The 25,447-nt window shown below is 39.5% G+C and overlaps 1 protein-coding gene across 5 annotated transcripts in view; it reads right to left on the bottom strand.

The window, feature by feature from the left end:
• Window positions 1–2,432: 2,432 nt before the first annotated feature.
• epb41l4a (erythrocyte membrane protein band 4.1 like 4A) overlaps window positions 2,433–25,447 on the bottom strand; it is a 50,263-nt gene continuing 27,248 nt past the window's right edge. For 2 of the 5 annotated variants that reach the window (XM_053644685.1, XM_053644686.1), the window contains 18 exons: window positions 24,459–24,546; window positions 24,282–24,370; window positions 23,880–23,943; window positions 21,971–22,062; window positions 21,182–21,211; window positions 16,991–17,068; window positions 14,777–14,892; window positions 11,152–11,242; window positions 10,956–11,039; window positions 10,512–10,625; window positions 7,513–7,557; window positions 7,054–7,131; window positions 6,690–6,809; window positions 6,162–6,209; window positions 5,957–6,025; window positions 5,062–5,172; window positions 4,822–4,900; window positions 2,433–4,045 (listed from right to left, as the gene is read on the bottom strand). In XM_053644685.1, coding sequence (XP_053500660.1) covers window positions 3,938–4,045; window positions 4,822–4,900; window positions 5,062–5,172; window positions 5,957–6,025; window positions 6,162–6,209; window positions 6,690–6,809; window positions 7,054–7,131; window positions 7,513–7,557; window positions 10,512–10,625; window positions 10,956–11,039; window positions 11,152–11,242; window positions 14,777–14,892; window positions 16,991–17,068; window positions 21,182–21,211; window positions 21,971–22,062; window positions 23,880–23,943; window positions 24,282–24,370; window positions 24,459–24,546 — 1,504 coding nt within the window. In that variant the 3' untranslated portion in view covers window positions 2,433–3,937. The remainder of the gene's footprint in view (window positions 4,046–4,821; window positions 4,901–5,061; window positions 5,173–5,956; window positions 6,026–6,161; window positions 6,210–6,689; window positions 6,810–7,053; window positions 7,132–7,512; window positions 7,558–10,511; window positions 10,626–10,955; window positions 11,040–11,151; window positions 11,243–14,776; window positions 14,893–16,990; window positions 17,069–21,181; window positions 21,212–21,970; window positions 22,063–23,879; window positions 23,944–24,281; window positions 24,371–24,458; window positions 24,547–25,447) is intronic. The other 3 variants (XM_053644687.1, XM_053644689.1, XM_053644688.1) reach the window with 3 other exon arrangements.

Genomic DNA, 25,447 nt, shown 5'->3' with positions numbered 1-25,447 from the left:
CGAGATCTGCTCTCCAGTGAAAGTACACACGTCTTTTCTTTCTTGGATTAAATCTGATTTGTGTCAATTCCTAGCACAAAAAGGCCTTTCATTGCCAACGTGTTACCAGTAGTGTGTGTTACATGCTCACGTAACGTTGATGCTTTTAACCGAGTTGAGGGCGAATTAATAAGGTGTCCATTTCTCAGTTAATGGGTGTGCATGGTCTACTGCCAGGGCCAAGGTTAAATAAAATAGCAGTACCCTGATTAAAGGACACCAAGGAACTGAAGGTTCTTTAGTAAGTTTTTGTTTGTTTTGTTTTAAAGATTAAACGTAAGTTTGTGGGGGGAAAAACAGTCCTGAAGCTCCACCTTCTTTCTAATTAATTTCCTAGAAGTTCCCATCTTTAGCTTTACAAGGCTAACCTGGTTGTTATTAACTTCTTCAAGAAGTTCTCTCCCTGGATCTCTTCACTCCTGTGCCAAAGACTTCTATATCGCACTTCTACATCACCAGGTGCTTATCTCCTAGACATGCCACAGCTACTACCAGACAAAGACACACGACATCAGGCAGACGTACATCAGTTTATCTCGGAGTTCTTTGAGGCATGGCTGTCTGATGAAAAGCAGAAGCCGCCTAGAATTCCGGTACAAGTTCTCAGAGTTCTAATCGCTATTACAGTGCCACAATCGTTCTCCGTACCGTTCAGCCGAAGGTGCGGTCTGGTTGAAAGACGCAACCCGGATTTGGTCAAAAGATGGTTCTCATGTTCGAGTACACTCATGACACAATTCCTCATTTTTGACGTACTATTACTAGACATTTCAAACGGCCTGGACGACTGAAAGCATGACACCGAGAGATTTAGAGTGATGATCGATTAAACGGGTCAAGTCTGTTACAGCTCTATGGCTAGAACAAAATTTTGCAGTAGAACGTGTTGAGGAACAGCCATAATCCCGATCCAGTCCTCATAATATAGTTTGGGTCATGTGTGTTAGGAACTGCGTTCATTTTCATCTTGGGTGTTTTATTTGCTCCAAGATGCCTGATTTAATTCATGGTTGGTTTTTATCATTAGTATAATGAGTTGAAACGGGCTAAAGAAACTCCAAGAACCAGGAATTTCCAGAACCAGGAGCAGGACCACCACTTTTAAGAAGAACACCAGGATGTTATAGCTGAGCTTTAATGGCTGGAAAAGTCATTAAGACAACATGAATGATGGGTATTCAGTCTGCTAATTTGATAATAGGTCTCCACACAGGAAAGGGTGAAATCCTGTTTATGCCAGGCCCTGTGCAGAAAGCGCTTGTCCTCAAAGACCCACAGGGTGCTTTCAGGTTGCCAGATCCCGCTTAAAACTGTTTTCATTCCCGAATGAATGAACCGAAAGAAACGCGGCTCTGAAAAACAGGGTTAAACACCATTGTGATGAGGCCATCTGCAAACTGTTAGGCAGGGTTTCAAGGTTTATGACTTCCTTTAAAAAACAACAATAGGTCCATGCCCAAGAAATTCTGCGCAGAATTAAATACAAACCTTTCAACAGTGCCTTGAAAAACTCCTAGGTTTAATCGTAGAGCCAGAGCATTTCATCGGTTGTTCAACATTACAAGCTCCCCATGTGGGGAAAAAAACGTCCGTTCCAATCACAAAGCAAAGTCAGAATCTCGCCTCTCGCCCCTCCCTTTCACTTTTTCTCAGTCGGTTGAGGTGAACGAGTGCATTTGGCATACATTTGTTAGTGCTCTGCCACGACGCACAGAACTCTGTTTCAGCTGTTGCTTCGCTGCAGAAGTAGGAGCGGACGTGGACGTATGTGGAATTCCCAAACACAAGGAAGAGCATTACTAACTGTGGTCGAACATGACACACCTTTGTGTTCACCTCAATTAAAAATAATCGTGAAGGTTTGCTTTTGCCAGACCAAACATGCTCCTACTGCAGACTAAACGTAAGCATACTAAGTTTGTACTAGATGAAGTTGAGATGAGGACACTGCTCAGTGAAAGTAAACACCAAACCCAGATGCCTCACAGAAACAGGAGAAAAAGGACTGATCATAACGTATGTGGTTTATAGAAATGAAGTTTACTCGGTGTTCATTGGACAGTGGTGTGAGGTAGAATACTTCAGCCTCCAGGCTTAAAACCACACGACTCGGCCAATTATACGTAACCACGATATTACTACCTTTCAGGCCGCGCGTACCGGTAGTTTAATACGATCAGTAACATTTCATTAGCTTATAAATGTTGATGATCTGCATAAGGTCTTTGCAAATGCTTGAACTGCACATTAAGGCTCGGGGAAATCTTTGGTATTTGGCTTTCATCCAAAACGTCTGAGTTTACGGTCTAGCAGAGAAGAGCACGGGGTTCAGATCTTACACAAAGACGCTTGTGATCCCGCTTGTGATGTATATAACTTGTAATGTAAGTTAAAATGGTTAGCTTTAGGGTATTTACAAAGAAATATCAGGAGGGTTAGGGTTGTATAAAAGCAATATCGCACCGCAATCTTGCGGTTATACTGAATATCGGCACAGCTGTGATTTGGCTGTAAAAAACCCCGACGATATTCAGTATAACCGCACCCTTGCTCATGCACTATTGCTTAAATACTACGTTATATACGCAATTACAGCTTTACTAAAGAGGGTGTGCGTGCGTGCGTGCGTGCATGATGCCTGCGACGGACTGGCATCCCATCCGGGGTAAATTCTCTGGACTTGTGCCCAGTGTTCCTGCAATAGGCTCCGTATCCACCACGACCCTGACCACGATTAGGTGTTTACTGATGATTGAATGAATGAAAAAAAACACAGAACAAGATCAAATGAAACTAGTTTCCCATTATATAGAATGACAGCCAGATGCTTCTTCTGAGAAGAGCGGAATTACTGAGTCATTAGGACATGTTGAGTGACTCCCCCTAGTGGCAGCGAATTGTAAACAGCACTGAATATCTGATCTGAAAATGTTATGCTGTTAAACGTTGATCCATCAGCAGAACGGAATAATTCTGAAATTTCAACACAGAGTAAAAAAAAACACAGAGTATTTCATATTTGACTGAAAAGGCAGCACAAAACACAGACTTATTAAGAATACACATAACAACGTATCTATTACAGTTACTTCTGTCGTAATGTTGGTGGTAATGAATCGCTCAGGAGATTAAATGTGTTGGGGTTGTTTTTGCATTGAGGAGGATGAGTCCGATCCACGGAGGCCCCACCTCACAATTTACAGGACTTAAAGGATCTGCTGCACACCTTCAGAGGTCTTGAAGCCTCGACGGAGGTGTTTTGGTGGCACGAGGCGGACCTACGCAGTATTAAGCAGGCGGTTTTAATATTATGAAAATAGCGACTATTACATCTCTGTTGAATTTATTTTATTGAGTCTCCAGCTCAGCTACAGTTAACCACGTACAGTGTATTTCCTAACAGCAGAGAAAGACAATACAAAGAGCTACAGCAGCAACAGTTTCCTACAGAGTTTAGTCTACCGTCGGAGGACACGAGTACAATTTCTTTGCATGATAATATCCACATGTACGATAACGAGTTCAAGAATATTTAATACTGTATAAAATGTCAGAGTCAGTGTTCGGTGTAACACCTTAATGCCTGTGCAGTGTTCGCTATATAAATGAGTCATTATCCTTCACTTGATTGTCAGAATAGAATGAGTGGTGTTTAAAACACTTACGGTGATCATGTCCGTGTTTGTTCAGTTAATAAAAGTACAAAATGCCTTTCTTTTCTTTTTTTATAAATTAACACTAACTTATTTATCAGACAAGCTTTCGGCATGGATAGTTTTAGACAGGAGTTCCGTGTCTGTCTGAAATTTCCATCTAGTCGTGTTGAATACTTCCAGGTCTCAGTAGATTGTCCGTTACCTCTCCTAACCTTTCACGGTGTTTCAAATCGCGAACGCGGTCACGTTTCGTTTTTCATCCGAGAGCTGTGTGAGGTTTTCGCCGCCTTGATGCTGCCTTTTGTCTCCTGTCCAGAGCTCTCCGACAGGTTGTCTTTGGATCCATTCTTCTGCCGAAAGAAAAACACAGACATTTCTGAACAAGACTGTAAAAACATCTCCTCTGAGCACGCTCGTGCAAACAAAAACTGTCTAGCCTTCATGAAAAGTAAGAGCAGTTGATATGTGGGTGGAAATTTTTTACTTTTTTTTTTTTTTTTTTTTTTTTTACTTTTTCAAATTATAGACCAAAAACAAATGCTGTCAGTGTTCTCAGAACGTTAGATTCTCTATGGAAAGAGCTGTGCATTTGGGACTTCACCCAGTTTAAGAGAAGCTTGAGTGCTGGTTTCCAAGCCCTTGATAAGTTAAGCCTCGTGTTCTATGAATTTTAATGGATGTCTCATTGATTCACATAATCTCTTTATTTTAACACAACTCAATATATCACTTCATCTCAACGATTAGGTTTTTTTTTTTTTTTTTTTTTACATTTTATTTTACACCCATTTCTCCCAATTTAGTCATTTGCCAATTCCCACCCACTAGCTAACTCTCCTCTATTATGCAGCAGCTAGCAGTTGGGGAGTTTGGAGGCTTATACATGCTGCCTCTGAGTCACATGAAGCCAGACGACTGCATTTTTTAAATAAACTGCTGCTCATGCTGTGTCACTGGACAGCTTAGAGGAAAGAGCTATCTGCCCACTTCCTCATACACGAACTCGCAGTAATCCCCCTGATTGACAGGAGAATCTTTGACAGAAGCCTCATATTCACAGACTCTGAGCTTGTGCAGGATAGTGTGTTCCCTGGATGAAGCACTGTTCCAGAGAACGGAAACTGACCTGTGAGGTGGCAGTACTGGACCCTGTCATGTCTACGGTGCGCGTAACAGGAAGTGGAGGCACCAGATCAGTCCGAGAGCTAAAAAGAAACAGAGTCGGTGGTCAAAATAAAACAACATACAGCTGAGTCGTCCAGGAATAACTTTGTGCGGATGGGTTTGGCGTTCAAGCTGTCGCCTGGGAATGACCTATGGAGGGAAACGTGATCTTTGAATTGAGCAGAATTATTCCTGGACTCACTTGACCTCTGAGAGGACAGACCTCTCTCCATCGGAGCAGTGTGAGCGCCGGTACTGACGGTAGCTCCGGGGAGAGTGAGAGTGCCGGATACGTATCGGGTCACCTTGCGTTCTGAAAGGAGATATTCCGTCGTATCGACAGTCAGTACGGGGAGACAGAATGAAATTCTTTTTTTCCTCATGCAAAATCACCCCATAAGCCAGATTTGCACTTAAATATTGCTCACAATTAACCTGTCGTATGAATATGAATTTCAGCTCGTTTTTTTTTAGTGAGTGATCATCTGGCTCAGCTCTCCAACGAGAGCCCAATCTTCATTGCCGTTTTTTCCCCTGAACGGGACGAAGCTTGCAATATTTTCCCCAATTCTTCTTTGGACAGCTATGGTTGATGCTGTTTCATGAAATCTTACTGTACTTAATAATTAATTATTAAATGTGTGGTGATGAATACAACGAGCTTCCCTGCAGTCATGGTATTTTGTCTGCTGTGTCTGTGCGCCTTTTATTAAGAAGATTCTTTTCCATTCATCACAATGTCCCTGTCATTTCTTTGGATTTCTGATGCTTACGTTAAGAGCCTTTTTTTATATACGATAACAACAACAACAACAACAAAAAGCATTTAAATAGATCCTTATTCAAGCATTACATAGGACAGAGACTTCCTTGGGTCACCCTGAATAAAATGACTGCCACATACAGTACTTGTGGATACAGTTGGTGTTAACCTTAAAGCTATATTCGACTCTATTTCTAATTCCAAGGACCTCTGTACTCGGACACACTCGGACCTCTGTAATCGGACGTTGTCGGAAGTTGCTCAGAATTACTAACATATTTTCAGTAGCATGCTTCTGGATCTCGATCACGACAGGAGAGACTGATTCACTCACTCTACTTTCTTATATGGAATCTCCTTCAGCTGGTCCTCTGTCAGACCGGATGGATCCACCAACTCCTTCCTGCGCACACACACAAACACACACATCATTTCAACCATGACAGAGTGAATCATCAAACCACAGAATTTGTCTGCCAGGAGCAAGTAAATAAGTTCACACAGGCTTTAACAGAGCCACTCTGTCAATCATTACTTACTGTATATGCTTCCACAGCTGCTCTTTAGCTTGAACATCTGGACTTCTCCTACCAAAAAAACCCCCAAAAACGTATAATCTATTACTGACACCCTTTAAGAAAATGAGTAAATATACAATACACGAATGAGCTGCTGTGCATCGTTTTTCAGACATAAAGTATCTCTTATTTCTTAAGTAGTGCAAATTTCTTATGCAAAACCCTGGATTTAAGATGACGAGCACCCCCACACTTGTACCTTCAGCTGAAGAGAATAACAGCAGGATTTTCGAGGATCTCTTACGCTTCTTTATATTCTCAGAGTTTGGAATGCCCCCGCTTTAATTCAGCCCACAGGTTTCAACAGATTTGTATTTGTCTCTTTTGTGTGTTAATAATTTTGCCATTTTTTGGTGGAAAAAAAAGAAAGAAAGATAGGATTTTAAAGGAAATCTTATGAGAACGAGTTTTGAGTGGTGGTGGTGGGGGGGGTTTAACATTTAAGAAACCTCTGCCTCAGAAAGGAGAAGCGCGATTGGAAATACTGACGATCGAGATCGCTGGCGCGAGCGGCGGTGGTTGGGGTCATTCGGGTTTTTCTCCTTTTGCCTGCGAAGCACAGCCTCCCACTGCGGTCCAGAATCGACCATCTCGTTCTCCTGCCGAGACCTACAGCACACGCGTACAAACAACTATCACGGCCCACAATCTGCACTTATTAGATGTTCAATTAGATAACGTGTCGACGAAAACATCCTGTATTTGTTAAATTAGATAATATATCTTCTCTATGAGCAGTTTCAGAGTTATTAGGCACGCTCTGTGTAAGCACAGCTAAAGATTTAAAGTTTCTATATGAAGACCACCAAGACTGATTTGGTTTTAGTGCGTGGGGAAAGGAACGATCGCGCACCGGTTCCTCTTCTTACGATGCTCTCTGTTGGAATTCTCTGACTCACTGCCGCTGCTTGTGTTGCCACGGGAACGTGACCTGAGGGGAAAAACAAGACGGGTTAAAAGTGGACGAGAAGGCAAGATATATATCTCGAGAGAAATAATAAGATTATATAAGAAATTATAAGAAAATAATCAGATTATTGATGTTAAAATGTATCACTCAGTGACCTCAATAATAATAATAATAATAATAATAATAATAATAATGGTAATAATAATAGTATATAACTGTATATGTTGTTGTGTCCTGTTATGTTTTATACGTGATTTTGGGTGATTTGCACTAAATATATCTTACAGCCTACCACTTTTTGTCAATATAAAACATGCTTTTTTGCCAAGATGAAAAAAAAAAAAAAATCACACATCATTCCAAACTTTGCAGTGACTTCCATAAATAACCCGAACTGCCCACCTTCTCCGGTGCTGTTTGCTGGATGGATCCTCACTGCTCACTTTCCTGTAAGAGCACACGATCTGATCATTTGGCTTTCCCCATCCATGTCTCTACAAACTCCCTATTCGCTTTGATGCTTAACACTACTTATTTATTCGGAGGCTTTCTTTCATCAGCACCTAGCCTAAGGAAGGATCTAGACGTCTCTCTGCTCCGAGTCTAAAGCTCTAGGATATTCATGATCTGAATCTCTTTACACCTTTTACAGCTTAGGAGTCAAAGGCAATCATGCGGCATGAAGTGCGCTGGATACAAATCTCTAATCATGTTTTGTAGAAATATTTCTATTATTATCTATATTATTCAAACAGCAGCACTTATAAATATGAATAAAGCACGTCAGTGTGTTTTTCGTCTTGTTTGCATTTTTTTTTTTCAGCACAATTCTTATTAACGTTAATAAGTGAACTGTCTCGCAGTAATGAAAGCGCTGTTACAATGATTTCTCACTAGAGGGAGTCCAACAACCGTATTTAGTACATTTCCACAAAAGAAAGACAGACTTAAATGTCACAAGTACAGCACAGTGAAATTCCTTACTTTATGTATTGCAATTTGCAAGGAGCAGAGTCAGAATCAGCCCTGCAGTTAAATCGAAGTCATGAGTGGAGATCAGAGGTCTTGGAACGCATAAGGAGGAATCTTTATCATCGGCTGATTTATTGCCAATGTGAGCAGATTTATGAGTCTTAGCTGCAGAGCTCATCACCCAATAGAAGGGTGGCACAGGATGACGCCAAACTCTCAGGACTGCAAACACAGTAGTAGCGATGACAAAACATCGACAAAACACTTCGATGTAGGTTTCTGTTTATTCAACCTCAGAATGCGATAATTAAGGAATAACACACACACAATCTCAAGGACTGAGCGACAGGACAAAAATATCATGTCATGATACTCGAGGACATTTCTACGATAAACAAAAAAAATGTTAAACTGAGTTTGACGATATGTTTCTTTAATGTCTACAAAGACAAAGGAAATTGAGTTTGTTTGTTTTTTATTATGACAAATCAACGCCATCCATTCAGTACAGTTTAATTTGTAATTATTAAAAACGTAAAAATACGTAAAAAAAAAACAAAAACAAAAAAACACATCACCATACCAACGATATCTCAGAAAAGTGTATCGCGTAATCATTTATCACGATAACGATATTGTATCGATATATCACCCAGCCCTACGATAGACCGTGAGGTTATATGAAAATAATGCACGCTGGGTGGTGTGTTACCGTCCCAGAGTGTATTATTTTCATATAATCGCACGCTCTGGAGTGTGTTATTCCACTTACACCACAGCGATTTGCCCTCGATTACAATGTTTCATTTACTAATGAGCAACATGGCGTGCATTTTAGCGGTTTATGGTTAGATTTACTGTCTTGTGGAACGTCTGAGAGACAAGTTAGTTCCTGTTATCACTTCCTTATTTCTGTTATAGCTCCGATAATCAGTTATTCCCCCACTGGCCTCGCCTTCTCTCGATCTCTCGCTCTCTCTCTCACTCTCTCTATCTCTCGCTCTCTCTCTCGCTCTCTCTCTCACTCTCTCTATCTCTCTCTCTATCTCTCACTCACTCCCTCGCTCTCTCACTCTCTCTCTCTATCTCTCACTCTCTCTATTTCTCTCACTCTCTCCCTCTATCTCTCACTCTCTCACTCTCTCTCACTCACTCTCTCTCTCTCTATCTCTCACTCACTCCCTCGCTCTCTCACTCTCTCTCTATCTCACTCTATTTCTCTCACTCTCTCCCTCTATCTCTCACTCTCTCTCACTCACTCTCTCTCTCTCTATCTCTCACTCTCTCCCTCACTCTCTCTCTCTATCTCTCACTCTCTCTCTCTCACTCACTCTCTCTCTATCTCTCACTCTCTCTATTTCTCTCACTCTCTCCCTCTATCTCTCACTCTCTCTCACTCACTCTCTCTCTATCTCTCACTCTCTCTCTCTCACTCACTCTCTCTCCATCTCTCACTCTCTCTATTTCTCTCACTCTCTCCCTCTATCTCTCACTCTCTCGCTCTCTCTCACTCACTCTCTCTATCTCTCACTCTCTCTTTTTCTCGCTTTCTCTCTCTCACTCTCTCTCTCTTTCTCTCTCTCTCTCTCTCTCTCTCTCTCTCTCTCACTCTCTCTCTCTCTCTGCAGCTTGTCATTTTACAGAGAAAGTGTAAACTCCTTTCCTGAAAACATTCCCATTCTGGGAAACTTTGCGACGCACCAATAACTGACAACCGAGACTCCTTCCATAAACGTTCCATAAACGTCTCCTAACAAACGCCGTCCCCGTGTATGATCTGTTACCACAGAAACAATAACATATTAGAACAAACGTATTAATATCACTTAAACTGTACATTTATTTTACTGGGCTCATCGTGTACAGCGTGACCTCTAGCGATCTTACAAGCCTGCTGTAATCACACAGCGCAAAAAACCCCGCTTCGGTCACCGAGACCATGGGCATTTTATTGCATTTCCTGCTCTGACATGCTTGAATCTGCTCATAAACAGCTTGATAATGAGCTTACTCAGAGCAAGAGACTCATCAGAAATGTGCATGACTTTATCTGAGAACGCCCATGAATAGAGTTTCTCAATCCTGTGCTGCTTGAAACACATCTGCCCCGAGTTATTAGCAAACATATGGGTGTACTAGTGGTAGGGAAATTACCACAGGACTGAAACATCATAGTACGAGATTTTAAAAGTACTCCACCTTTGCCGTGTCAGGCCACGCCTTAAAATGAAAGCACTTCCTGAATACCTGGGCGTAATGTTTTCTTTTTTTTTTTCTCTCCCTCTATTAGTCATTAAAATGATTAGATACTGATGGGAAATTATTAATTGAATAATAACAGTTCCCAGTAGAAGTGTTTTGTTTTTTAAGCAGGTATACACATGTGAATATGTCACACACACACACACACACACACATACATGCTGTACCTGTGCCTGGAGGAGTTCATGACCTCGTTCTCGCTCCCTCCTGAGGGTGAACGTCTACGTGTGTTTGGGAATTTGGGAGATTTGTTTCGCTCGCTGGCCTGGTTGTACAGCCCGCTGAGGAAAAACAAAGAATGACGGACTTTCACACTGAAACTGTGGCGTGGAATAAAAGGGAAAATGGTAAATCCAAAGCTGTTGGCATTTTCTTCAGAAAGCTTAGCCCCATGTTCTGATGTAATGGGAGACACAGTTGTTGACTAATACCTTTGGAGTGATTTGAGATTTGTTTTCAAAGGGGTTGGAAGGGAAATCAACTTAATCCAGTACTTGATCCTTATCTTGCTATAAGTCGTGACTATTGTATTTGTGCATGTCTGCGTGCATTCAGGCAGGATTATCCAAACCGTTAGCCACTCTTAAACACGACCTCTATCATAACTGTACCTCTGTGGTGCGTTCTCGTCCCAGGGGGCCAGGTGCTTGCTTGGCTGATCCTCTGAAACGCTCTCTGTCTTGGACACTTTGGGGCTTGGACAACATAAAACAAGTCTTTAATCTCACTCTGTTATGTTGAATCAAAAGGTCTGCAATCTGCTTTGCTACACAGTCTTTATCTAACAAGTGTGTATGAGGTCAGTACCTCTTGGCGGGTGGGAGTGTGCTGGCTTTAGCCTGGCCTTCACCCAGGGAATTTCCTGCCTTTGTGACTGATCGACTCCCATTGTTCAAGCCTAGAAGACACAGTGGAGGAGTCTGTGCAGTATTTCACTTTTAGATTAATGTTACACTTCCATAGTACAATACATCACTGTCAGGTTTAAGCGTAGGTTTCAGTGTCTGTGGGGATCCGTCAGCGAATAAAGTCCCCAAGTAAAGTAAGAGATCTAATTATCTCAGGCTGAAACTGCTGACTAACTCGGTGTAATGTGTGCATGATTTAGAAGAGCAGTAGGAGTTATCTTAGCGAGTTTTCATTACTTTTAGGCAGAATCTGAGCAAAATTTATACTTTTGGTTTGGCTTCATACTTTGGCAAAAAAAAAAAAAACCCAACCATTGGCTGAGAAGAAGGTAGCGCTGACGAATCTTCAACACCAAAATAAATAATGCACAGCAAACACGCAATTATTAGATCATTAGATAACAGTTAATAAATAATAGCTAGATAATTATATAAATGACTACTTTAAAATGTTCAGTGTATCATATCTAGTGTTTATTTTGTCTTTTTTTAAACCGAATATCCAAAACTCATGGCTACAGCTCTATCCTTTGGCGCCTCACGGCTCAATTTAGCAGCAAAATTTTTTTTTAAATGCTGCAAAACACACAACATCCTGAAGTTGGGTTTCAAAGTCGAATCACTTTCTCAACCACACGAGGGTTCACTCCGTGCACAGTTGCTCTGTCGGTTGTTTTGGTCCATACCGGTCTGATTGCAGTGTTTATCTTCCCAAAGAAAGTGCACTGAGGTGGAAAACACACCAGGGTTTGCTTCAAATGGACTACTGAAAGCATCCTCAGTCTGTGACATTTAGGCTTCCCAATGTTCTCAACAATGATGACTAGACTGGAGGGAAGGCAGGACCAATATCACAGGAGGGGGCTAGACATAGTCGATTTCTAACTCCTTCAACTCTGAGAAATTATTGTGGTTCCAGATTCTCATTCCTCACTCTTGTAATTTTATACCATACATATCATTTGTACTGCGGGTTACTGAATAATTCATAGGCATGAATAATATGCCTAGAGATAAATACCTGAACAACTAATGGTTTGCTTTCCCTCCAAGACCTGCATTCATTCATATTTTTTTGCATCAGCTGGATGTTTACTTAATACTGGGCTATAATCCTGCCAATTAATGCTCATAGCTAACTGAGCCTGTTAATGGAGATAAAAACAAGCGGTTCATTAGATACACTATATGGCCAACAGTATGTGGACACCTGACCATCACAGCCATACGTGAGCCTTCCTCAAACTGTTGCCACAAGATCGGAAGCACCCAACTGTCTACAATTTCTTTGTACTAGAGGTCAAGCAATTGATCGGTGTTGTCGATTAATCGGCACAGATATCCGATTGCAGGAACTATTGATTATCTGCAAAAGCCCACACCGATAGTTCTTCCCGGTTGCGCCCGTTGCGGAACTTCTGAGAAGGGTCCACTTTTATCATACAGTCCGAGAGCAGCCTCTAGAGGCGAAATTAAATCACTGACAAATTTTGTTGTGTTTTTTGAAGTGGGTTTTTAAAAATATATACATTTTAGATGTCTTTATTTTTATTTGTATTTGGAGTGTTAGTTTTTGGTTCAGGTTGGATGCATATCTCTTTTTTTAACTTTAATATTTATTAATAATTAATCTACATTCATGTTTATGCATTTATTTCATTTTAAAAAGTACAGTATATTTTCATGGTACAGTTGGCATGGTCCACCCGACTTAGTTTTCGCTATCGGTACAATCCACTATCAGTCAACCTCTACTTTGTACGCTGTAGCGTTAAGATTTTCCTTCACTGGAACTAAGTCCCAAACCTGTTCCAGCATGACAATGCCCCTGTGCACAAAGTGAGCTCCATCAAGACATGGTTTGCCAAGGGTGGAGTAGAAGAACTCGAGTGTCCTGCACAGAGCCCTGACCTCAACCCCACTGAACACCTTTAGGATGAACTGGAATGGTGACTGCACCCCAGACCTCCTCATCTGATATCAATACCCAAACTATTTGTCTTGTAGCTGAATGTGCACAAATCCCCACAGCCGTGCTCCAAAAATCCAGTGGAAAGCCTTCCCAGAAGTGTGGAGGCTTTTATAACAGCAAAAGGGGAGTAAATATGGAATGGGGTATTCAACAAGCACATATGAGTGTGAGGGTCAGGTGTCCACTAAATCCTCATAACTAAGAATATAACTGATTAATAATCTGGGATTTGAAAGGGCTAAACTAAATATGTATTTTTATTAAATATTTAAATATTAACTATTTATAAATATTTTAAAGTCTGTTTCAGAATGTGTCCAAAAAACAGTCAAGTTAGATTTCTTTCTCACATCTGATATGCATCTGTTCATTTTCCTGCAGTCTCAGAAGCAATCGAATCCTTTGGGGGTTTTTTTTGGACTGCATTCACATAAATCTAATCAAGACTCCTTCTTTGCCTGTAAAAGCCTTCTTCTTACATGCGAGTGAAGAAAAAGAAAAAGGAATACTTTCAGCTGATTATGTTTTGTTGGTGGAAATGGTTATAGTGGAGGACATTCATACTGATTTCAACAGCCTGTAATCTTACAATCACTATAATTTACCATGTGCTATGACATGCACGGTGCACATACAGCCAGTATTTGCGAAAGAGAGCCAGAGCGACTGCATGTTTGGGTGATAGGGAACCTCGGAGAACCAAGAGCTCTTTGACAGACGACTAAATGTAAGCTGTTATGGTTAGAACTTTCTTGCGTCAAAACACCTGCGAGTTACTGAAGTGAACCTAATCTCACAATCGATGTAATTAACACGGCCGCGAGTGGAATGACTTGCACATCCAGAATAACAGGATTAGTGCACGCCTGTGCAGCACATTACAATATAACTGTTCATTCTGATGAGCGTAGTGTTAATAATTACATAAAGTACCATTATCCTAAGGCTGTGGTGTGATCATGTACAGTACAAGGCCATACTGACAGCTGGGAATGGTGTTATGTAAGGAATAAATCGCTTCAAGGTGTGCCACTGTAGAGAAATCATCAACGACAGGGCATTGTTTTACGGAAGAGTTTTATTCCGCTTACACCACAGCGACTTTATAATGGTTACGATTTTCTATTTATTAACGAACAATATGTCGTCATTTTTGTCGCTTTACAGTTGCATTTAGTATCTGCGAATCGCGTTAGTTCTTATTATCGCTTACGTTATAGTAGCTATAAAGAGTCGTACCCTCGCCAGCTTACCAACTGCAAAGCGCAAACTACCCTGTCCTAAAGACTTTCCCATGGCAGAAAACCCAAAACTCTGACACTGGAGAACCTTCACCGTATTTTCTTGTTAAATAGCAAGACGTTTTCAATCCTTTTATTGTTAATCTGAGGTTACGTGAAGCGTCCGGCGTGAATGAGTCCCTGTGAATGAGCTGTTGCTATGGAAACAATAAAGCGTTAGAACAAGTGCATTGATGTAAACCTGTGACTTTTTTGTGTTGTATGTATTAGACAGCATGTTGATGATGTTAGATGGATGGATGGATGCTCACTTGTAGGCTGAGTGCTCCTCTTTGGGTAAGTCTTACTGCGTGTGCGCACCACCTCCAGATTCGGCCTGGGCAAACTGACACACTGATCTTTTCCCATCTGCATGGCGGTCTTCCCACTATGAAAAATAACACTGAATACGATCACTTAATGTGATTTTTGTATCGCAACAAAATAATTTTTTGTCCATGCATATGAAAACAGAATTTTAAAAAACCATAATAACACTTTTTAACACCAATTTTACATCTTGGTGCCTTCAATTAAATTAGCCTCACTACTTAATTAAGCATAGGTAATTTTGTTTATTTATGATTAATACGACTTCCAGGTTAACTTGTTTACAAGAATGCTAGTTCACGTGTCAGTCTGTTTAATAGAATGCTAGTTCACGTGTCAGTCTGTTTAATAGCATGCTAGTTCACGTGTCAGTCTGTTTAATAGCATGCTAGTTCACGTGTCAGTCGGTTTAATAGAATGCTAGTTCACGTGTCAGTCTGTTTAATAGAATGCTAGTTCACGTGTCAGTCTGTTTAATAGAATGCTAGTTCACGTGTCAGTCTGTTTAAGAGAATGCTAGTTCACGTGTCAGTCTGTTTAATAGAATGCTAGTTCACGTGTCAGTCTGTTTAATAGAATGCTAGTTCACGTGTCAGTCTGTTTAAGAGAATGCTAGTTCACGTGTCAGTCTGTTTAACAGAATGCTAGTTCACGTGTCAGTCTGTTTAATAGAATGCTAGTTCACGTGTCAGTCTGTTTAACAGAATGCTAGTTCACGTGTCAGTCTGTTTAACAGAATGCTAGTTCACGTGTCAGTCTGTTTAATAGAATGCTAGTTCACGTGTCAGTCTGTTTAACAGAATGTTAGTTCACGTGTCAGTCTGTTTAACAGAATGCTAGTTCACGTGTCAGTCTGTTTAATAGCATGCTAGTTCACGTGTCAGTCTGTTTAATAGCATGCTAGTTCACGTGTCAGTCGGTTTAATAGAATGCTAGTTCACGTGTCAGTCTGTTTAACAGAATGCTAGTTCACGTGTCAGTCTGTTTAACAGAATGCTAGTTCACATGTCAGTCTGTTTAATAGCATGCTAGTTCACGTGTCAGTCTGTTTAATAGCATGCTAGTTCACGTGTTAATCTGTTTACTGTAATGCTAGTACATGTTTTAGCCAGGTTCATGCTAGGTCATGTGTTAGCCTTTACTATAATGCTAGACTGTGTTTCAGCCTGTTTACTGTAATTGCTGTACATGTTTCAACCTGTCCGCTGGGGATATCCGTAAAGTAAAAAACAAAAACGTACAAAGTTCACAGAGATGTGATTCACTCAGGAAGGGTTTACCGTGTACTGTTTTGGTTTTCTATATTTTGTTATTATTATTATAGATATATTATGTGATAAAAATTATTTTGCCATCAAATATCACAAAGCCAAAAAAAATTGCACCAAGTTGAATTGAACGGGTTTAATCCGATCCCCGATAAATCAAAACAATTAGGTCTATTAATAATGTCAACTTGAATCAAAGGACAATTTTAATAAAAATGCGTTCTGTCAGGGATATGCCGGAATAGGCACCGGACTACTTTTCCCATCAGCCACTGCACCTCACCTGATCACGTCACATGACTTTCTTCACCTGTCCGATTCACAGTTGGGGTTAAGTCACGTTTTGCACTGCACACTTGCGTTGTCTTGCGTTTGTCTTGTGTTGTCTAGTTCCTTCGTTCCTGTTATTTCTCTCTCTGTGTTCAGTCTAATGTGTTTGTACTTTTGTTTGGTTTCATTAAATTCACATCTGCACTTGCATCCGCCTTTGCCGCCGTTACATGACATTCAGTCAGTGGAAAGTCCAGGAATAAAACCTATATAGCGCTAATAAATAGCCAAAATCTCATTGTACACATTTAAATAATGAGGTTAATATTTGAACAATAAATTCATCTATACTGGGAGATTTATTTCCAAGTCAAAGGGGTACCTGAGAGCTACAAATTTAAGAACCCCTGGTATAACTGATATAACTGCCTGTACCATTTATGCTTCTCCTGAATGCCATACATGTTCATTATAAAACTAGAAAAAATGCATTATTAATACACCCCGAATAACTATAATCTCACTAAACTATATGTGAAATAGACCTTCTCCCTTCGTCCTCTCTCACTGTTGCAGTTCAGACGCAGTGTCTGGATGAAAACAACCCAAGTTACTAACCTGTAACGATGTTTGGAGCCCAGAGAGCTGAATTTGGACAGCTTGCTTGACAGTGTGTTGACCTCATTTTCCGGCATTCTATAAAATATATTTAAGATATATTCAAGAGCAGAGAGAAATTTTTCCCATTCAGATTAAAAATGTTAATCCATTAACACAAGTTTGCACACAATTTTCTTAAATGCTTAAACTGAAGCATTAAGCAAACGTAAGCTGGATTGTTTATTTAAGTTTGTAAGCAACATAAAAGCAATCTTCCTAACGTACTTTGAACTCAGTGCTGTATTTGTAGCTGTTAAAACACGTGAGTGAGAATCAATACGGCAGCATGAGGAATAATTTCAGAGATAACGGCGTGATTCATCAAACTAATTCCTCCACAGCAGAGTCAACAGTCGTTTAACACATACGCAACAAAATGCCTTCAAACATCAGGTGATCGAACCCACAGTGAATATAAAAAGTCTACACACCCCTGTTAAAATGGCAGGTTTTTGTGATGTAAAAAAAAATAATAAAATAAACCAAGATCAATCATGTCAGAACTGTCATATCACAGCAAACCAGTGACTACATTTCCCATCCTGCACTGCGGCCTACAAACATGGCCGCCATGGACTGCAATACCCAGAACACTCATTCATTCTGACCACGCACACCTGAATCCAATTCACAGCACTCACAAACTGTCTGTTTGAACACAATGACTTTGCGAAGTATTCAGTGTCATCACTGTACCAAGTGTTTGTACCCTGTTCCTCCTTTTGTTTCATGTTCTTTGAACTTGTTTCTTGTTTCTCGTTCTCGATTCTTGCCTTGCCTCGTTTATGCCTGTTTATAGATGGCCTGACCCATTGTCTGTTTCTTGACCATGCTATTGTCTCATGATTTGGATTTGCCTGCCTGCCTCTCTTTATGAAAAGCTCTTATCTGCACTTGCATCCGTCCCAACGTCCATTACGTTAATAACGTGACAAGAACCTTTTCTACCTTTATCGTGAAATTTTAACATATTTGTCAAAGAGAAAAACAATAAGAATCATGTTGGGGGAAAAAATTTAAACAAAAAATATACAATAACCTGGTTATTTTCCCACTTGTTGATTATTGTCTTTACAGTGTTCCATGGCCTATCCAATGCTTTGGAACCCTCTCCTGATTGCTTTTTTTCAGCAGTGAAATCCCGTACCTGCTCTGTAAGCTTTTTGCGGCCCATGCTTTTCCAGTAGGGTGTTACCAAGAAGATGTCAGGAAAATCCTATATGAACAGCTGGAGTTTTTTTGGGGTTAATCAGTCACACCCCCCAACACAGACAAGCCCCCCCCCCCCAAAAAAAAAAAAAAAAACCCAAAACAAACAACCAAACAAAAACATTTCTGGGTGTTTGTCACTTGATATTTATTTTTGCATCACATAAACCTGCCATTTTAACAGGGGTGTGTAGACTTTTTTTTATATCCACTGTACAACCTATTGTCCAAATGTGTGTCTTTGAAAATGAGAACGCGCACATTTTAATTCTTTACCGTCTCTCTGTAAACTTCTGTCAGAAAAGCCAGGTTCTGTCTCTTTTTTTTTTTTTTTTTACGAGGTAAATCAAAGGTGGAAAACACTAAAGAGAGCTTTTGGCTTGCATTAACATTCATGGCTTTGAAGTGCACCTCTGCGGGGGAAAAAAAGGCATGGCTTAACAACTACAGAAAAGTCCACATAATGAGAACAGCTTAAACTCGTCTATAAACCTATTCTGTGTTTATCAATAATAATGGCGTTTTTATACACCTTTCATAACTGTACTTATGGAGCTGGCTTAATGGAAATGCTAACAATTTGAACAATCAATGAAAACTAATTGAAAAGATTAAAAAAAACATTTAAGTAATACAATTGTGTTAAATGGTGATTAGTGGCATCCATTTGCTTTTCTATATTAACAAAATGGTGGAATTATTACTGTAATTAATAATGAATATAAAAGAATCATCATTTTTGTAATTAGCACATGCTGGCCTTCGTTGATTCAATGTTATCACACTGGTGGAATTATTATTTAATTAACATATTTAACCTAATTAGCATTACAGTAATGAGACTGTGGTAATTAGCCTTTATTCATTCTTAGCTATATTACCAGACAGGGTGGAACTATTTGTTCGTTCAATAATGAAATGGAATGTTAATGAGATTGTAGTGATTAGTGAAGTAGTTTATTATTTTGTAGTTAAATTAGCATATTTGTTGAAAGCATTCCATCAGTTATTAATCAGTTAGATACAAATTATATTTATGGAAATGAGACTGAACTAATTAATGAGTTTTAGCCTTCACTAATTGTTAGTTATATTAGCATATTTACGGTAACTATTCCTTTATTCCTGATATCTTTTTTTTTTTCATGTTTCATGGTTTCCTTACATAATAAGAAACCTTTACAAATGTTTGATATCTCTTGATTTTTACTTGAAAGTTTTACGCATGTACGCTGAGTTAAGAAAGTGTTTAAATTTGTATAAAATGGTCTTGATGTGTATCCGTGGTTTTGTTGCCATAGCAATCACAGATATTTGGGACTACTAATCAGTAATAAATGTTTTAACAGATGATTGTTTCAACATTGGACTGAAAAAAAAAAAGTGAAATCCTTTCTAAAAAAAAAAAAAAGAAGATTATATCTAAACTGTCCCAATCTCTCTCTCCCTCTCTCTCCCTCTCTCTCTCTCTCTCTCTCTATTTCTCTAGTTCTATTTCCTAACCCTGATCCCTGATACGCTCTCACACATGGATTACCAGAATGCCCACCCCCCCTCCCAAAAAAAAAAAACCCCACTGGATTGATGTGTTCTATGTCATTTAAGGCTGATCTGGAGAGCAACTTCTGATTACGCAAACAGCAGCAGCCATTTTGGGGATTGGGATTGTAGTGAATATTCCCTAACAGCCAGCTTTCACTCAAAGAAACGGACTTAAGAAAAAGAAACCGGATTGAGAGTAGATTTCTCAAAGACAGAGACTTATTAAAAGAACTGGGATCTATCGCACACTTTTCAAAGACAGGGACTTATTAAAAAAAAAAAAAACCCCAGCAGAATAGAAGCGATTTCTCTAAAGAATTAGACTTGACAGAGAAAGTAGACTTAATATATTTGAAGATTACTGCAGCTCGTGTTAGGCTTTTTACGATCTCTGACTTGACACAAGTGTGATAAAAGGCAAACAGAGAAAAGTGAAAGTGCTGGAAGTGCTCGCTGTGAATGCATGATGGGCAAGGACCTCTCTTTGTGCTTTTAAAGAACAACATTTTCAAAATGCCACATAATTAGTCCAGTCACAGCTCATAAAATTCTAGGGTGAAAATGCATATGCTTTCATTTGTTTGGTTTAGCTAGTGTTTGAGAAAAGCCTTTTTTTCCATTAAAAGCAATTAACAAGTAACATCAGTCTAGAAACTCTAACGGATGTGACGGTACAAATACAAATACTGTACTACAAAGAAGAAGCAATAAAATAGGGACGGTTCCTTACCAGCTAATTGGGTATATAATGGTTATAATATGAATGAACACATCAAGAGGACCACACCTAGGAGCTCTAGGTGCATTATGGGAATGTAGTGCCTTTCATCCACATAGTGCAGGATTTTGAGATCGCACAAATTAACACAAAATCAAGGAAACGCCTGAATATTCGGAGGAAATTGCCATTTTACTAAATTATTCGGGCTGAGACGTGTCATGTGACGTCATCACAACACGCATCCAACCAGAGCCCTGTTCGAGTCACGTGCGTCGAACACAAGTACAACTGAAAGGTCTTATTTACCAACAAACATCACTGTGAAAGACAGTTTCGTGCAATTGCAATTTCGCTAATTCAAGTAGTTTTCCGCAAAAAAAAGCACAAAATACTCAGCAAGTTGCATAGCAAATTTAGAAAAAAGGTGCAGCGAAATCAAGCATTTTTGGCCGCAACATTCACACAAAAAACACCTCTGCGAAATCCTGTATGGACTGCTCAGTGGGTCTTACATTCTTGTACAATGTTTTGATTAAAGAGACCTCAAAAAAAAAAAGCTTTTTAAAAAGGCTACTAAGATTTACTAAAGGCTTGCGTGTCTAAAAGCTCATAGAAACGTGCAAAAAGACAAGCTGATTTATTAAGGATTGCATCTTTTTTGTGGGTTTTTTACATACCTGTAATTTGAGTTACTTGGGGAATGAAGACTGCGTGCAAGAATTAGTAACAATAAATAAGTAATAATAACAGTAAGAATGGTCAATTTACATAGCACCTTTCTGGGGTCAGTGAAATTCTTAGCATACCCTGGTTTGTTAGGACACCGGGATCAGAGCACAGGGTTAGTCATAATACGGTGCTGGAGCAGAGAAAGTTAAGAGCGTTGCTCAAGGGCGATACTGAGGCTTTAACTCATCAGCTTCTGATCAGCGGCCCAGAGCCTTTATCACTGAACTCTTTACTTTCCCATTCTAATAACTAAAGACAAAACCATTTACTAAAACTTGAGAATGAGAAACGTATTTCAACGATGGTTCAATAGTGAGAAATTATTCCATAGATAGATATACACCACATGTATAACACCTCTGATATGAAAATCATTCAAAGGAGAGTGCATTCAAGTCAGTTTGGATATTACTAAAACAGGCCTTTCTATTTCTTGAATTCCCCTCAGTGAAAATGATGTGAAATGAATTATTAATGCCCTTCAGAAAAGGAGGGCTGTTTCCCCAGAGGTGGTTCCATTCATCTCGGCGATGTAACACCTGGAATCCGAGGCTGCCCCGCGCCCGACCCGAGACTAGAGCGGTTCACTAAAAGTGAGCCGGTGAAACCCACACGGAGGGCGAGGTCTTCTTTTATTGCTGTTATTTCAAAGCTTTCGTGGTTGAAACCATCAAATAAAACTTGTCGCGGCCCCTGATTTGTGCTTAAAGAGGTCAAAGTGCAAACTGCTTTCGTACCTGAAGAAGGTGTGGTGTTCCACACAACACTTCCAAAGGTTTTTACATGACGCCTTGCTGGGAGCTTCGAAGAAGAATGATGTCTCATTGCACTGCAAAATAAATAAATAAATAAATAAATAAATGTCCGCCAGAAAATATTGCAATCCAGAAGTATTGGCTCCCTAAGTATAAAAAATGCCTTTGTTGCTGATTAGCTTATTTTGGCACTGAAAAGAAGAGAAATCGACCCTTTAATTGAAACAATCGTATTCTAATAGAAAAAAAAAAAAAAAAAAAATGAAATTCAAATGAACCAAATGTAATTGACACGTTTCCGTTTATATATTACTTTTTAAAGTTCACCTGAGTGTTTAGGAACTCTTAAGCGGCCATCCATGACTTCCTGTTTCATTGAATATGAGCCAAATTCAACATTCAGAAAGTTAGACAATACATGAATGAAATCAGGCAAAAACAAGCCAAAAATCAGACACTGGCTACAAAAAACATGCCACGTGTCTTAAAATGCCCGCATACACTGCTAGGGCAATAATTAAGAAGTTTAAAACATCTGCAGCTGGAAGTTGACACGAAGATATTCTCTACGGATCACAGTTGGAGTTTTGCGGCATTTTGGGGGTCACCGAGTCTCCTAATCTACAATTAAAACGCCAACAAACTATTTGGAGAGCATCTAACCACAAATGCTAGACGCTAGTAGAACTTTGATTGGAACTCTATGGTCAGATGAGACAAAAATACTACATTTGGGCAGCAAACATTCAAGGTGGGTTTGGTTATGCATTTTCCTTCGAAGACCCTGGAAACCTTGCTAGGCTACATGGCATCATGGATTCAGTGGAGTACCCGGTTGCCTCTGCCAAGAAGTTACAACTGGGTTGTGGATTGATCATCAAAAATAGACATCAAAAATCCACACACGAAAATGGTTCAAGGACAACAGAATGAGGTTTTGGACATGGCCATCCCAATTCCCTGATCTGTGGGATGAGCTCCACAAGAGTCTCTCTTGTCTGGTACATCTGGACCTCATGCATCAAGTACTAAGTGCCAATAATTGTGACGTAATTTTAGTAAAGTTGAACTCTCTCATATTTTCACTTTGAGTTTAAACCACAGTGACATATTTTAAAAAAAAAACAAAAAAACAAACTCATCCTCTCCATGGGTGCCAATAATTCTAGAGCCGATCGTGCATGGTTGTGGTTCTTTGCTCAATAAAAGTAATTGAAAAGACCTGGTGAATCCTTATTAGCATATTTTCACTAGATTGGATGATTTCCTTAGGGAAGCACCTCTTTCATTGGAAGAGTAAATTGGCCTGGAGGAGAATAAGTGTACAGGAATTTTGTCAAATCTCATTTGAGGCCTGGGGGATAGCTGTGGTCCCGGGTCAATAATCGTTTTCTCGGTCCTGCATTAGAACCCTGCCTAAGTATCTCTGCCTAGTAGACTAACACATCCCAATTTCTTTGTTTTTCTTCCCGAGGTACTTTTCTTCCTGAGTGGCAAATAGAAATGTTTGTATTTGCACAGAAGGAGCAAGTAAAATAAGCAAAGCATCATGAATTATGGGAGGATGACAAAGCAGATTTTTATGGTTTATGATATATGAGCAAGCTGATAAATTTACCTATGTTCAGGTGTTACCATGGGAACTAGAGAATTTTCATTAGCATGGCATTAAAACATACAGATGAGAAGTTCGAGAAGAAGTAATATTGGGAAAACAAACACTTTACATGTCTAGTCTAATAACGTAGATTTTCGTCTGTATATTTTGGAGAATCATTCTATCGGGAATCCTGTAGTTTCCATGGTAATGTACAAGCACAGACAGTTTAACACACAAAACGGGTCTCATTAGCTGGTCCGTTTAAAAAAATAATAAAATAATGAGACTTACATCTTTCCCCAGAACGCGCAGCTCGAACTGTGTTTCTTTGAAAAATACTTTTGTAATCCTTGGCCTGAAACATCCAACAAACACGTATAAATGCTTTCATTTCACAATCAAACTTTGACTTCCTGTGCAGAAAAGAAAGAAAAAAACAACATTTCCTCCACAGAGACCTGAAAATGACTCCAGTTTGAGAGTAAAAACGCCATCGGTTGGTTTCTATCTCACAAAACGCTCAAGGAACAAAGAGACTTCCTGGCTAACGAACCACAAACGTCGAAATATCTAAATATCTTTAACATGTGTTGCTATCTTAGACAGTGCTTTGAAAAATATATTAACGAAACAAATCTCACATGTGGAAGGTCTACCGGATATAGTCTTTACTACTGTAGTAGGTTCACCTACCAGAAATACTTCCCAACTTGGCTTTTATTTTTATAAACTACAACTCCAACTGGTGTCAGCCCCAGGAAATACTCGGACTGCTTTTCCCCCTGAAATGAAACCAGTGAGGTTATTTCAAACATCCATATAAATTACAGTAACCACATCAAGTGTATTAATATTAATATTCCTACTTACAAACACAGGATGAAGGTCCACCCCATACATCTCCAGGGTTTTAGCCATGCTTAAATAATTCATCTCCGCTTCGGAAGGCGCCTGACCCCTGCATAGAGAAATTCTCTCATTACTAGTGAGTAGCTACTGAGCAAATTACTAAGTAGGTACTCATTATGTCATTCATTTTTAAACATGGCTCACGGACATCATTCCATGCACGTATATTACAAGCACGTAGTTCAAACATGCCTGAATAGCAAAAGAATAGTTATACTGTGTGAGTTGACGCCTTATAGACCAAGTTAACATTAATGCCATGGCGAATTTTCGTTATCACGCAGCATTGTTAAATTCTGGAATCTGATTGGTCAAAAGGTGCAGGTTAACTTTTATAAAACAGCAGGCAAATCGCATGTTTGTCTCATTGTGTTTGATTTAACGTGTATTGTTTCTATAGCAAAATCAAACTGCTCGTCGTATAAGTGGAATAAAACATTTCCGAATACGCTTAGTCTCTGAGAACATCTCACCACCCTGTCAGTTCGTTATTTTCTTATATATAACAACATGCCCCGTTGTGTTTTATTCCTGACTTATGAAATAAAACGAGTGCTTGCAGCATCTCATTTGCTCGAATGCTGTTGTTGTTGTTTTTTTTAAATAAATAAAACTATGTTAAACAATAACATCACCAGTGAGCAAAGGTGAGCATAACATTGTTCAAACTTGTCCCATGCTGTAAATTATTAACGCCTTCTTTTCTAGTCTAAAAATATCTCCTAGAATTGTTAACATTCCTTCAAAAATATTTCCTAACTAGCAGGTTGCAGACGTTTGCCTTCCGATTACTGATTAACAGACATGCGAATGTTGGCCATTGTTAAAATCTCCTTCTCTAAATCTCCTGAATAATGCTGCCAGGAACGCAGATGCAGCCTGTGACTAGTAGTTGCATGGACTAGTCGAGTAACATGTTTGCTCGATGCCACTGTGGAGATGTGAGCATG

The sequence above is a fragment of the Ictalurus furcatus genome, chromosome 16 (assembly GCF_023375685.1).
Source record: "Ictalurus furcatus strain D&B chromosome 16, Billie_1.0, whole genome shotgun sequence".
Classification (NCBI taxonomy): domain Eukaryota; kingdom Metazoa; phylum Chordata; class Actinopteri; order Siluriformes; family Ictaluridae; genus Ictalurus; species Ictalurus furcatus.
Note: the sequence above shows the minus strand (reverse complement) of the source record. Positions and strands in the feature narration are given on the sequence as shown.